This window comes from Blennius ocellaris (assembly GCF_963422515.1).
Source record: "Blennius ocellaris genome assembly, chromosome: 11".
In the NCBI taxonomy this organism is placed as follows: domain Eukaryota; kingdom Metazoa; phylum Chordata; class Actinopteri; order Blenniiformes; family Blenniidae; genus Blennius; species Blennius ocellaris.
The window spans coordinates 6,934,182-6,950,016 of NC_137660.1; the positions used below are offsets into that span (position 1 = coordinate 6,934,182).

General features: G+C 41.8%; 1 protein-coding gene across 1 annotated transcript in view; it reads right to left on the reverse strand.

The window, feature by feature from the left end:
- Positions 1-15,835, reverse strand: part of LOC308136977 (solute carrier family 23 member 2) — a gene marked incomplete at both ends in the record, with an annotated part of 85,311 nt that overhangs the window by 21,457 nt on the left and 48,019 nt on the right. Inside the window, 3 exons of the mRNA XM_080505533.1 lie at positions 1,873-2,126; positions 5,816-5,972; positions 11,808-11,925. Of these exons, the coding sequence (XP_080361659.1) occupies positions 1,873-2,126; positions 5,816-5,972; positions 11,808-11,925 (529 nt within the window). The remainder of the gene's footprint in view (positions 1-1,872; positions 2,127-5,815; positions 5,973-11,807; positions 11,926-15,835) is intronic.

The following is a 15,835-nucleotide window of genomic DNA, read 5'->3' on the forward strand; positions in this document are numbered from 1 at the left end:
TCTGTGTCACCGCTGCGGTCCAACAAAATCTAGCTAGAGTAACATCGGGCTTACTGCTGGTTAGCCCGATGGTGGTGGTAAAGTTGCTGGTGCTGTATGAACTAACCTTCGTCTCCTATTGAGATTCCGGAAGATTAGAGTTTACGTTCTGTCTTGTGTTTGTCATTGTCATTAATAAAACTGATTACTTTGCTCAAGCTCTCTTGCGTACCTGCAGACGACATTGCTGATGCATGATGTCACGTAGTTCTCGCTGGGTTGTATTGTGGAGCTTTTTCGAGCTATGAGTACACCGTGGGGCATCAGTGCCTCCCTATAAAATATGTACCTGTAAAAGTGTTTCCAATAAACCCTTTTGTTGGGGCAGGTGATTTAATTACTTCACATGTGACAGAATAAATATTCTGTAAATCTATAAATATCATTCCACAGTGTCACACTTCATGAAATATACATTTTGTCCACATTTGATCAACAGAGCTACTCTTCTATCTATCTACTCTTCCAAGCAAGTGAATCACAGCGCATTCATATATTCCTGCGCAACAACACAATACATGTCACAGTATATTCCTTTCTTTTCAAATCAAATCTTAAGTTCATGCAGATTTTTTATTATGAATTCTCTTATGAAAGTAACACATTATGTCAGGGCCCTGGATAGACACATTTAATGAAAGGTGTCAATTCGCTCAGTTTTAAAAAGGTAATGAAGACATTAAATGATATGTGAACATATTAATTTGAGTCTCCCAAAAAAATGTAGGATATGGAATTTTGGTCAGTTCTACATTTTCAGAAGGATAATTTTTCTATAAAAATGACAAAGTAGGTTATTTTAAGATTTAGGATTTGAGAAATAACACAAATTGTAATTTGTGAATATTTGTAATAACGTCCTATAACAATTCCAAGTTAGTGCCCTCTAATGGGTTACAGATTAGGAAAGACCAAAATGTGTAATGTTTGAGTTGTGTTTTAGGGCCCGTTTACGCAACACTTTTGTTGCATTGTGGGGTTCTCTCTACACTAAAACGATGGTCAAAGCAACTGAAAACACAACTTTTCGAAACTGCTCAGGCTTGGTCCCGAATCGATGGCGCAAACAGTGCTAGTGAACATGCAGACCACGGCTGTGGTTAAATAGCACATGCACGAGTAGGACAATAACAACAACGTTTCCTCAAGAGTATCATGACGATCAGTTCATATATTCTCCTGGAACTTGGTAGCTTTATAGTTAACAGTCACCGTAATAGTAATCTGTCCATACACATATCTGTGTACTCGCCATTGTTAATGTGTATAGCGTATTGTTCTGTGCATGCATGTGTGCATGCTTTCAATCCAAAAATAACAATTCATAGTCTCACATGCGGAATACATTATTTTCTGGGTTTCTGCCATTTCTATGTAAATGGTCTTCATCTTCAAAACGCGGAGGTGAAAACACAAACTTTCAAAACATTTTTGTGTAAATGAGGCTTTTGCGGTTTGGTGGCAGGGTGCCAGTTTTGTCCCAGGCTACACCCATGATTTAAAGCATCTTCGAGTACGGGTTCGCGTTACAACAACACACAGATTAGCTCTGCACTTAAAGAGTGTATGTATATTATAAGACGCAGTGTAACATAAGTGAGGGTCCACTTTTCAGAACTCTCTTCACTTCACACTCCAGTATTTTAATGTCAGGTTTTGAAGGAGTTCATATCTCATTAAGTTGAAAATCAAACTGTTATTAAGTCATTCACTGCTTCCCTATTGTGTAAAACGGTTGGCATATTTGATTTAATCAGCTTCCCTGTATGTTTTTCATGTGGCGGTGGCGAAAGCAGCAGTTGGGTCTGCCACCTTCAGAAAGTCTTGCTGTACCTTTGTGATGCCGAGTGCAGCAATGTTTTGACTGTAGGAGGTGGTGCCATTCCCCGTCCCCCACAACGCGGCCAGGATGCAGCCGATGCCCTCCACGGCGATGCCTCGGTTGATGGCGTGGGTGGGGGGCGGAGGGGCGCCGGACAACCGAGCACAGGCGTAGTAGTCACCGATGGATTCCATGGTGGACGCCAGGACTCCCGCCACCATGCCCAGCACTGAGGAGAGACTCACCGTGGGAAGACCCCACTGACCTGTGGGCGCAGAGCAAGCATACTTTAGTTTCTTAAAGGCTTAAGACTTAAAGCTTCGTCCGGCTCCAAGTGGCACAGTAACTCAGGGCTTCCAGCTTGTTGTGACTGCAGTGCTAGCAGACGCCTACCAGTTGACCCAACAGGTCTACGGAATTTGTTTTCTACATTATAGATGTTCCCCGACGACCACCTATTGAATGATTCAAGAAGGAGTTGTTTACAAGTGTAAACAACAGCCTTTTCCTCCGTCAAACATCTGGACCGGTCCACATGTCAAGCTGAGATTTTCTTTTCTGGCATTTTGCAAGATACCAATACCTTGAACTGCAGGTGCTGGAGAGCAGACATGATGAAATGTGGTGTTTCTTCACATCGCCAACAAGTGATCCCAGATGGGAAAAAAACCCAAACGTGTCTTTTTTTTTTTTTTAATGCGTGAAATGAAGTGGCTTTCTACTTGATTTGGTTCACAACACACAGGCATTTCACCCGAGAAAGACCCTGGGTGCTCAAGGTCATCCGTCAAAGACAAATTGTCTCGTCGTGTTTGAGAGAAAGAGCAGAACGTGTGGCCGCCCCGTTGATCTTCGCCTTGTCTCTGACACTCCACACCTGAGATCTACTTGGCTGTCAGATCTTATGTTGTATCTGTTTGGGAGGTAATTTCTCTCTTTTGTCCAGGGCCCTGGATTAGTCACATGAAAGCAAAACAATTGATGAATACAAATTTTTAGAAGACTGCATGTTTTTCTTTGTTGACAGTTGAAATTTACAAAGAAATAGAGACACTGCGTCATGTTAATGATGCCTCCTGGTGCAAGATACAGTTTCACAAAACCCTGTCTTCTATTTGCACAATATTGTTGAATGTTTCTACCGATTCATCAGAGTCACGTTGGTGCAGATGATGCATCACCAGCAATAAGGGATTCAGTGATGTGCTATGTCCACTGCTTGGACGGAAGTCTCATAATCACTGCTACATAAATCAGCAACAGCAGTTAATCCCTCTGGTCGGCAGGTTTGGACACACCTCTATTTGCTAAAACAACAATCATTGTGAGCATCTATCTCAGTCCTACAGGCACTGCTGCGAACACCTAAAATACAGTCTTGAGATTTAAAGTGAAGTGATTCTTTGTCCAGGTAGGAAGCATCTCAAAGCAACTGAATCAGGGAAGGGGTGAAAGGGCTTTTTCATTTCTGAAAAGTTTTCCTCTTACACGGCAATCTTTTGAAAATGTTATCCATGGTGCTCATTTTGTAATGAAACCACACACACATGCAAAAAACAATACACTGAGCATTAACGATGGTGAGTAAATGGGCATTCGCATGGACAGACAATAAAGTTGGATTGTGTGCGAAAGTCAAAATGGGCATTCTTATGTTATTTCTCAGTTTGAAATTGTCCCTCACTCTACAGCAGTGGTGTCAAACACAGTTCAGTTCACCTCTCAATTGCATCTGGAGTGGGCCAGACCAGTAAAATACTGCCACAATATCCTTGAAACACAAACTATGAAGCTTTGCTTTGTTCTGACACAGAGTATACTTGATGAAAATGTCTATATTTTTGCCAAAACCAAACAATTACTACAGAAATGTACTCCAATTTTATTGCTATCTTGTGATGCAAAAAAAAAAAAAAAAAAAAACCCAGTAAAACGTCGACACCACTGCTTTCTGATATCTGTATGAGTGTTTTGTTGTGTTGTGTCCTCTATATGAAAATATTTGTTGAAAAATCAGTGCATTCTTTGAAATTTCTACAATTTCTTTGGTGGTTTGGCTGGATTGGAGCATCTTGTGGGCCGGTTTGACACCCCTGCTCGACTGTGTAATTCTGACATTATTTCCACTGATTCTCCACAAGGCAGTGCTGTTTTTCTGCCACTGGGTTTTTCTTTCTTTCTAATCTCTTGATGATTAGTCTACATTTCTTTGTTTGCTCAGCGTTTAGCAATAAAGACAAAGTTTGATAAAGGACTAACACTAAACCAGCTTTAAGTAATCATAAATAGCCCTGGCTAAAGTCCACTGTGAGGGACCGGCGGGAGCTCCAAGTCTTTGCAAAGGCTTGATTTAAACGAATAATAATATTTCTTGTGCAGAACCATTCATCAGTCTCCTTCGCCAGAGTTTCAGCATTTACTGTTTTGCACAACATGCCTGCAAGAAGCTTGGGTTCATTTAAGAGTCACACATCTCCTTCATCGTACAAACAGCTTGTTGTGTGCGAATATCCCAAAATGCATGAGGCAGATTTAGCCATTCGTTTTCTAAATGGGAACACTCATTAAACTGACCTTGCATGAAAGCCCTCTGAACTCCAAACCGCCACAGCTTGCTGACAGACGTGTGTTCTATACTTTGCACAAAGTGAAAATGGATTCACAGTCCACTGACGCAGGCATGAGCCTGTCACTGCTCCAAGGTGGAGACCACAGTTGTTTTTTTAAAACAAAAGTTTCAAAGATCAGTATTTTATATAGACCAGCTGTTTGTCCTGTACACCGTGTAGCCAATGAAGAAACCACTACTGATACACTGTTTTTTGCCCATCCGGAACACATCCATCATTTGGTTGTTGACGGAAGAAACTCTGCTGATAAGGTGGGAGTAAAGTGGCAGCTGGTAGTTATTCACAGCAGAACATTTTGACAAATTACCAAAAGAGAACTTGTGCAAACCTCGACTGAACGACAGAATGGCCTGTCTGTTTTCTTGTTGGATGGCTGTCAAAGAGGAAAGTGGACGACAAGCTGCATACATTGTAGTGACTAGAGTATTAAGGACTGAAGGAAAATGCTCTTATGCAACAATAGTGGATGGATTGAACGCTGAGCTTATGACGGTGCCATTGCCGCACCTGCGCATGTTGTAAAATGTGGCCTGTACACTCAAGTGTGCATAAACAGCAAACATGACGCGATAATGAGGGGCCGTTGTGCCAAAAATGACAGCGCCTCACTTTCAAACTACATGAAGTGGAAAGAACAAGCAACATTAGCACAGTTACAATAATAAACGCTCTCAAAAGGACCACCATGTTGATTGATTTTTAAAACAGTTTGTTCCCCCATCCATTATCCACATCATAAATAAAACTAGCAGCATTTGCACAAATAATAAAATCTTAATAGTCCAGCTCCACAGTGGTGTGGTGCATATGCCTGCAACCTTGATCACGAATAGCTGTTTTTGACACCTTCTATAATGTGAAACGAGGGGAAGTGCAACTGTCTGAACACGCTCTGCCTCTACATACTCAAGTCTGTAAATGTGAGTTTTGAAGAGCTTTCTGAAGAAAGGTACAGATTCTACCGGCTATAGTTGAGAGGTCATCCAGAGTGGCATGACTCCCAGTCCGTATTCTCAGAGAGGATTTTCTTTCACAGGGTACAATATAGAGAAGTAAAAAAAAAAAATGAATGTGCACTCAGCTGCTTTATGTCGACGCATGTGGCTCTCATTTGTGCTTTTGGCAGGGACACATCATCATTCTACACAGAAAACATGCAAATCGTTGACCTTATTCATGGCCACCAATTAAACACGCATGAGTTCTGAGTGTGCACTTAGTTGAACGAAAGCAAACCAGGAAAAAGTTTCATGGAAAGTTCTAACTCACAAATGTCTTGTTTAAAGCCAGCTGCAGATTGAAGGCATGGTGCCGGTGCACTTACCCGGGTACGGCACGTGGAACCAGGGGGCGTTTCTCACGGCATCCAGGCTGATGTCGGTCCTGGCCGAGAAGCCGTACGCATCGGATTTGGAGGGCAGGACGTCAAAGATGGTCAGCAAGAAGCAGATCAGCCAGCCACCGCACATCCCGAATAACGCCTGGAGTAGGGCATCAACATCAGATAGACATCTAAATCAAAGACTCTTCATACGCCAACATTGCCTGACAGCCACCAGCTTTGATTAAGATGAGATTATCTCGTTTACAAAAAAAAATAAATAAAAAAAAACAGTTCTGTCCACCTTAATCTGAAATCAAAGCTTATCATTAGCCTAATATTGAAGAAGGAAAGACGCTGCCTCACCAAAGCCAGGCATCTGGGTGGCAGCACTTTAACGTTTCAGTTGCACAGCTCATTTGTCACTTCAAACGTTTTCAGAAATACATTTCGCTGAACTGTTTCAGTAATGAAAGAAAACATTTGTGTGATGTTGGTCTGGAGTATGAATCGGCCTTAAAACGCACTGTAACAAAAGTCACATTTGCTGAAGGATTTCTGGACCTTCACATACCAAATCTGCATAAATACGCTTGAAGAGACTTTACATTGACCAGCAGCCACATCACCAGACAGACCTGTCAATACTCTGTGTTGCTCATACGTCACGCCAATTTAGCCTGAAGCCTGGGCTTGAGCCTGAGCGTGTCATTAACATGTCAGCAGCACACAACCTATGCTGGATCGTTTTCTTTGTCTCTGTCTTCATACAGGGGATTTACTTAAAATCTCAAGATCATTGTCATTGTCAGATGTTGACTCCACTGGTCGTCTTTCTTTAGTGTTCCACCATCAAGCCCCCTTCACTGAAGGAAGCTCCCATTCTCTTCCATCCAATTATGCATGCAGTTCGATACACCGCAGGCACGAGGGCGTGAATCTGGATTTGAATGTTTCTGCACAGGAATGTGTGTGTTGAACGCAGAAGAACAGTCATAGTGTACCTTGAGGGCACAAACCCTGTCAGCACTGTGTGATGAGTGTAATTCCTCAACTTGTGCTTTGATGTGACCCTGACAGCTTGTCCAGCAGGAGCCGCTGAAGACAAATGATTCGAGATCCACCAAAAAGTCATGTCCAGACAGTAGAAGATACAAATTTATGTGTCATGAAGCAAATTAGAATTAATTTTTGACTGGGGGCTGAACACACATATGTATTGGTTGATGGAGACTAACCTCTGACAGTGTGTGATTAAAAGTAGAAATCACATCAATGACAAAAAACACCAGGGCCTGGTTGTTCAAAACTGGGTTAACTTTAACCATGTGGTTAAATAGAATTCCCCCCCCCACAAAAAAAAAAAAATATATATATATGTATATATATACATATATGCGTGGAGAAAAAAAAACACATACACACACACACAAAATTCTAATGCTTCTTCTTCACCACGTGATATATGCGTGGAAATTAGATGATTAGTAACCTCAAATGAACTCCAGACATCTCGTTCGCTCATATTATCCCGTCATATTTGCTGTTATGGAGCTTTGAGATCAAATGATTTGGTCCACGTGAGATATTGGTGTTTTCTATCTAAAGCATGTGAAATACAGACGTGTTAAACTCTCCTTGGAAGAGAGGATCTAATTCCCAGCAGCTATGAATCATGTCTCTCCTCTTTACCATAAATAAATGAGGCTGGGGCCTATTTTTCAACATTTGGGCATTACATAGTGAATTTCTGTTCCTTTCACTTTATTTCTGGACGTGTCTGAATCAAATGCTTCAACATCAGGAGGACTGGAGGTGTAGAATGATAGAACTCAGCTCTACAGCCATTTCCATGGCAACCTACGTTTTTAATTACAGTAGTATGTAGTTTGATGAACCAAAAGTATTGCTTCATTATAAAGAAGTACGTCTCATAGTGGAGCATCGCAGCCTCATGCACTGTCCCTCCGTGGCCACAATTAGAAAATCCCGTGGCCACAGATTAAATTATCTGGCTTTGTTAATTTTAGGCAACGACATATTATCTCGTTCCCACCCATTATTATTATTTTTCCTCTTGGGCCACTCTGGGGCTTCGTACAGTCCACTTTCTATATCGTTCCCTCAGGTCAAAATTAAAACAAAATGAGTCAACATGATGCTTTGTCGGATCATCATCCAGCTCACTTTTCATGTTCAACTTTAATATCCTGGTAGCAGCACTGTTTGTCATGTTTTATGGTAGTTTTATAACTCAACTCAACTCAACTCAGCTATGGCTGCTTAAAGCGCTTTATAAATAAAGTTGAGACAAAGTGCTATACATTGAAATAAAAATATAAGAGGCAACATAAAAACATTAAAACAATAAAATCAATAAAAAAAAAGTTAAGGCAATAAAAACAATCAGATGGTAAAACAATATTATAGACCAGATTAAAAACACTGCGCCACAATGTTTAACACAAAACATGGACGCATGGAGACTTGAAAGTGGGCGGAGTGTTGTTCACCCACAGAAAGTTCTTCAGCCACAGTGCCCATTTCGAGCCGATATAATTTGAGATTCACATTGCCAACACAGAGAAGCATTTTGACTGCTAATTTTCATTGCCAAGTTTTTCTTTACTCATTTACCATCATTAATCATGTCTTCAACAGGAATCAGATCCTCTGCTGTCTGAGACAACAATCTGTTCCCTTCAGTCACTGTGATGCTAAATAAAATTATCATCAAGACATATTTTCTTTCATGAAATTCAGCAGTTAAAACTCCCTGGCAGGTAGTGCAGATTCAATGTGTGGCATCAACCTACTCACCAGCTGGATGCGTACTGTACCGTACACCGAGGAGCGGAGCTGACTGTGTGCTGCACATCTCATGAGCTCCAGCTCGCTGTTCGTGAGTCTATCAGTCATACTTGGATCATGTTTAGCATGCGTGTGTCCCGATACTCTTTAGCATGTAGCACAGAATAAAATCCTCCTGAATCCACTGAGCAGTTAAACTCTGCTGGTCCAAATGTCTCTGCTGCTGCTGTTTTCTGACCTAACTCTCTCCTCCTCTTCATATTTTGGCAGAACATTTTTTTTTTTTTTTTTGCCCTTGTCCTGTTGGGCAGCTTGGGCAAACAATGTATGATTGAGAGCCTTCTGATGTCAGAACAGCTTTTGCTCTTGCAACAGGAAGAGACGAAGAGTCATGTTGCTGCCTTTTTTAGAAGTTGGCATGGCGGCCGTACACGGCCAGGGGGTAACGCTCAAACAGAGAGAGGAGAGAGAAGATGGAGGGGAGAGAGAGAAAGAAAGAGAGTGGGGGGGTAGAGGATGGGTGGGGGTCAACATACAATACCCTTGTTAGTGCTACATATATTATTTACAGTCACCACACTGATAAAAATATTTTCCAACTGTTGTGAGATTAAACCAGCCTGACCAGCTCTATCTAGGCAGTAATGTGATTTTCAAGATTAAGCCAACCTGAGCAGCTCTATCTAGACAGTAACATGACTTTCAAGCAGGAATATAAATGAACAAGGAAGCAAAACAAAACAACGTGATTTTGATCATTGAATGAATAATGACAGAAAACAAGAAACTTCAGCAGCAAATCTCATTGATGAGGAGTGGAAAAGTGTGTGTGTGTGTGTGTGTGTGTCTGGTTTGTCTACTGGGTGTGGTTGGAACTGTTGTGGGGGGGCTCGTAGCGCCACCTCGGGGCCCGAGGCCATCGGGCCCGGACACTGCCACCCCGGCACCTGCCGGCCCCCCAAACGCGGGAAGTCCCCGGCGAACCACCCCGGAGAGCCACGCCCCAACACGGAAGGCACCAGACAGAGAATGCAGAGAAGACCCCCCCAGGCAAGACGGGCCCACAAGAGAAGGATAAAGGGCGCAGAGCCCAGGCCCCGACCTAAGCCGCCAAGCCGAGCCAGCAGGGCCCCCAGGCCCTCCCCATCCCACCCAATGCCCAAAGAGCAGAGTCGAAGACCCGCATGGCCTAGTATGAGCCTGGCTGGAAGCCGGCAGTTAGGGAACACCAGCCGCCCCCCCACACACACTCACACAAGACAACAGACACACATACTTATATATAGAACACACTGATCCATCTCATGTGGACTGTGTTTAGTGGGAAATGACCTGTTTGCGTCACACAATGTATGGTATGCATTCATTATACTCAATTATACATACTACTGGTAACGGAGGTCTTGTAGATGGCACTGTTGCTAAAGTTCTTAATATCTGAAAGTGTTGTTGTGGTCATTTCACCACACACACACACACACACACACACACACACACACACACACACACACACACACACACACACACACACACACACACACACACACACACACACACACACACACACACACACACACACACACACACACAGTATAGAGAGCCAGGGAAAGAGAGAAAGAGGACAAATGTATATTTTACCTGCAAGTCCTTCCTCCAGGTTTACCAGTTAGTTGGCTCCTGGTCAGCCAACATGACAATGTACCGCTTTGCTGCAGGATTACTACTGTGGTCGTAAAATTCGGCTTCAAAAATAAAGCTCATGAATTTCACTTTCTCAATCGGCCGTCCGGTCACTTTCAAAGTGAAACTTTCTGCCTTAATATTATTCCACTCATATTATGCTGCTCTGTCATCACGGTGCTGCGCCCAGAGATGCTGGACATGAGGCTTCTCCAGTAAGGAAGTTAAAAAAACAAACAAACAAAAAAAAAACCCAAAGTAAACAAAACTAAGTTAACGCATTCAATCTATAAGTAAATTGTAAATTTAAATTCCCTTTGGTGAAAGTAGAACATATTGCCTCCTTTTTACGTCACCCAGTATGGTTTTAGGCAAAAATTGGTTATCTAATAACCAATCCATTGTGCACATATTTTAAAGGCTTTGAGCAACACTCCACTTTTTTTTTTGGCTGTCTTTTCCTAAAATAGCCTGTCCGAATAGCGGCTGGACGGCTCGCTACCTAAAACCCCGTCACCCAGTTTCCACTGATGAAAACGTGGACTCACTCAGTCTGTCATCTCACTGGAATTTACTTAATTTCCTGTGATCATTAACACAGAAATTCAATGTTCACTTTTTTATTTTGCTGTCGGGGAGTTTGAAGCTTTAAAAAAAAAAAAATTATATATCCTTGCCCCTAGGTAAATGCAAATGATCCACCATTGTTTTGATTATTAGTGTTTGAGTGTTTGCGACAATAAGCTCATAAAATATGAAGAATTGCTTCATTCTATTAAACGTGTTGTGTTGACTCCTCCATTCTCCCTGTAGGGCGACTTTATCGCCAGGCTTCTTCATCGTAAACTGGATGAGTTCAAATTCAAAATAGTCCTTGTTGTGGATTTCTTACAATATCTACTTAATGCCCCTTGAAACACAACATTTATCTCCTGCTGAATGCTGTCACATGTTTCCAGTGATTTTCACATGATTCAACAGGAATGCTCGTGGAGTTCCCGACCTGAGCTTATCACGTACACAGATCCTCAAGTATTATTTCCTCTTTCAAGCTGACATGCACACATAAAGAACACAGGTAGGAACACCTTCATTTTAACCCCAAACTGTTTCTTTCTCCACTAAAATGAGTCGTTCGGTTCATGCAGGTTGTGCCACTTCAAAGTAGCCTATGCGTGAGTCTTTTGATGCAATATAGGATGAAAGTTAGAATGAGATAAGAACATTGTTAAAAAAAAAACCCAGATGTGTATGATTTGCATTTCAAAGCCTTTAAATTGTTAATTGAAGTCAAAGGGGGCTGAAAGAATATTGCTTGATTCCAGATGTGGTTTTCAAAGAGCATGTTCCATTATGGATGTGAGTTTTGACAGAAGACAACATGGTCATAAAGTGTTTTTACGGGGGGACCATTGCATCATTTCTTCTTTATCCTCCTTTGGACGCTAAAGAAAAAGCAGGATGAAGCAATACGTAGGATACCTGTGTGGTTTGATTGACTCACAGAGAAGAGTTTGAAGAGTGGATACTGGAAGACCTTCCACTTCTTGTCCTTGTACGCGATCATTGGGACGTCGACTTTGCTGAGATACTGCGAGAACAGGAGGATGAGGCAGACGGTGCTGTGGAAACACATCGGACACGACGGGATCAATCAGTCACTCTCCTTCCCCTCCAGGCTCAGACTTTACTTACACACACTTTCATACATCACAGTCAGAACGAGTGAAAACATGTCATTGTACACAGCATGCATGCCTGCAACACATGATACTTAAAATGTTGCTTGTAAGTGGGAGTTGTACGCAACTCCGTTGGGCCTCTGCCTTTGACTGCTGTTTCATGTTGTGAGTGAAAACAATGCAGGGCTGCAGTTAGCGACTCTGTCGTCATTTGTTATTACTTGGATGGGAACGTCTGCATGTTGGTGAAGCCTCTTTTGCAAAGTGAAGGGGCATTTCTTTATTATCTTATTCCTTGCTTATTTTATTTGAATATATCCTGCCTTCTCACAGCTACAATTTTGATCTGGATACGAGCAAGTCGCTCAACTCCAAATCAAATATTTTGACTGTAGCGAGAAGTGCCCATCCCTCTCGACATACCACAGCAGCAGCAAAGTCAATCTAAACACTTAATAAGGTTTTCCATAGGTCAGAGAGGAGAAGAAGAAAGAAAAAAAAGACCCAGGAGATGGTGATGTGATACTGGGAGGAAGAGCATGTGATGTGATGGATGAGGTTGTCTATTTTAGTTATATTAAAGTAACATCTCCAGCAGAAAGGTTGGGATCGTGTATCGTTATGTACATAATAACATTAAATTATGCTACAAACTATTTGAAACATGTATGTACAATTTGAAACCTGTGTTTATCTGAGAAACACTGAAAAGTACAAATTATGAAAAAGGACAACACAAAAAAAAAAGTAAAGGCGGAAGCCAATCAAGTTGATGATCATGACTGGTTTTTTTACATGGAATAAAATTTGAGGAAATATGTCTGGGAAAACCCATGTTGAATGGCCGTACACTCCTTATGCTAAAACAGGGCAGTAGAGTCATGAAAACATTTTAAATCCATCATCGGTCATTGTTGCAAAACAGCAAAGCAAGCCTGCTGGTCAATATTATGCAGAGTCACACATACAAAACCACCCGAGTAACCAGAGGAGGAAAGGAATGAGCGGCGGAATGCAGATGCTAATCAAACCCATTCGTTTATTCATGCTGCTGCATCAGTTTTCATTTTAAAACCATTTGCCAGTTTTTCATCACAAAATATGCATTCAGCTCTAATTTCCTCCAATGCCTCAATCAAGTCAAAATTCTTTGTAGCTCAATTCAAACACACTTTCTCTTTTGGTTGGATTCTACTTTCTTTTTTGCCTGATGTGCCACCATTTGTTCTCCCCCGTGAGCGTATCTTTGCGTATATTACATACAATTGCATTGTATTGTATTAGATAGTACCTTGCATTAGATATGTGTATATTTAAAAAAAAAAAATTATAAACTTATAATGCAAACGTTTAAATCTAGTAGTTTTGTGACATGGATAAAAGAAATGCTGACTCAGCGTTTTTTTGGAGAAAATAGATGAACATTTCAAAAATGCTATACCCCTTCACATCACACACACACACACACACACACACACACACACACACACACACACACACACACACACACACACACACACACACACACACACACACACACACACACACACACACACACACACACACACACACACACACACACACACACACAGTTTCATCAGTCCTCATTTCTCTCATGACTAAGCATGCCTCGTGACAAAGCTGGCCTGACTCACACAGACTCACAATAAGACGTATGTGACTGTACTCTGATATGTGGTGGGATGTCTTTTGCTGTAAGGTGGGGCGGGAGGGCGAATGGGCCACTGAGGCTAAGTCGGCTATGACTGATTACCGTCCATATATGGCACCAGGGGGTGGATGCTCAGGACCTTTTAAAACCCACAAGAACTACTGGATGTAATGGCTTTAGTCTGCATTATGTGGAGATGGCAGCAGTAAATGAAGACAGATTTCCTGGTGTTGGGCAGGAGCGCAAAAAAAATAGGAGAGAACATTTTCTGGAAGAATGACTTAAAGTCAGAGCAGATGACAAGTTTTATTGGATTTGTAGCAGATGTCACTGTTTTGACAGGAAAATAATTTGGGTGCAAAGAGGCACATGAATACTAAATGCATTGGCTGCGCAGATACATGGCAAATACATTTTGTTGGCTTGAGTGGAGAGGACTTATTGTGTGAATTCACAATAGTGAAGAGGGAGTATCATTTGTCCCTTTGTTTGTATCTTACTATGCTGCACTATATAATGTGATACAGCACTGTGAACACACTCTAGGAAACAAGTAATATTCTGTTTGGACAAGTAGATTTTTATCTGTCACGGTTATTTTCAGTCATTGATTTTTAATTACGACATGTTTCCTTCACTCTTGATCTCATTGTGTCACTACAATAGCTCAGTATCAAAGAAAACAACAATGGCCTTAGACTAGGGATGGGTAAAGTTGGTTATGGGTAAAGATCATTTGGAAAAGGGCAAAAACCTGATCCTGACTGCCATGACATTAAACGTCTTCTACCAGTTAGCCGTATGGGAGTGATAAGGAAGCCTAATGAAGAACATTTATTGTATGCCTCTAATCTTATTCAACAGAAATGCATATGATATTACCTTGAAATAAACACATTTTAAATGAAACCAGGTTCAAACTTGGCTTCTCCTTTAGTAAGACTGATCTTGTGTGACAAGCCAAGAAGTTTTTCCCCGGTAGGCGTCATGCCTCATATAACAAATCATCTTTGAAACTCTGGGTTGTCGACGCAATCCCCATCTCCCCCTACCCCAGTGTGGATGTGTCCTGGACTGATCCTGTGACTGAAGTGATGAAAGTGCAGTAAACGTAAGTAAAGCCCATCTGCTATATCACCAAAATGAAACTCTGCGAGGTCACAATGGGCTTGGTCTTTGACCTTGACCACCAACATCAAATCAGCCGATTCTGGTTCAAGACTGAACATGTGTGACGAGACGCACAGCATTCCTGCAAGGCTCTGAGGGGATGTTGAAGAACGAGACAAAACAGCTGGACAAAGTGAGAACATAATGTCTCCGTGCTATGGAGGCAATAAAGTTCATCACTGAAATGTCTGGTCTGGTTAACCTATATTTTCACCCTAAAGCTAACGGCTCATTTACTAACACAGTGAACTTGAAAGCTGATTGGTCTTTCATTTGTTGTTTATTAAGGATCTGTTTACACAACAACCCTTGCAAGTGAAAACAGAAAACTTAAAACTGGTTTTATTTCAGGTTTTCGTTTACACATCTGAAGACGCAACTTTTTGAAAACAGCTCCCGAGTGGACATTTTTGAAAATGTTCTGACTTGAGCAACCCTGGAAAGGGTCTAAAGGTCACGCCTCCTCATTGATTTGTGTGTCTAAGACACTCTGTGACGGTCTTCACTCGTCGGTGTGCAGTGGGAAGCTGGATCCGGGTGGAGGCTGCGGGGGAGGCTCGTCTGTGTGTGTTCGCCCGCTGGTGTGGTAAGATGGTGTTTCCAGCCTTGTCTGCACTCCCCACCGGCTCCTGTCTCATTGTTTGATTTCATTATGTCCTGCAGTGTGAACAAGCGGTGCTGATTTTGGGTTCATGCCCTCCGGGGGACGCCGTGCTCTTTCTTTAGACATTGAGATCATTGAGGCTTAAATTTGTGACGTCAATTGGAACACCTTGGAAACCGAATTCTTCCTCCTATCATGGTGGCATATTGGTGCAGGGTATGCTTCCATTTTCGGTTTCTGAATACAAACTGAGAGCCTTAATGGCTATGGTTTATCTTGTTTTCACTATCTTAAGACCAGCGTGATAACCAGGGTGTGATGTTTTAGAGTAGAATGGGGCCAGACAAAATACATGGTTCAGATATGTTGACTGAAGTTGACTGAACAAAAGAAGGGGGGAAAAA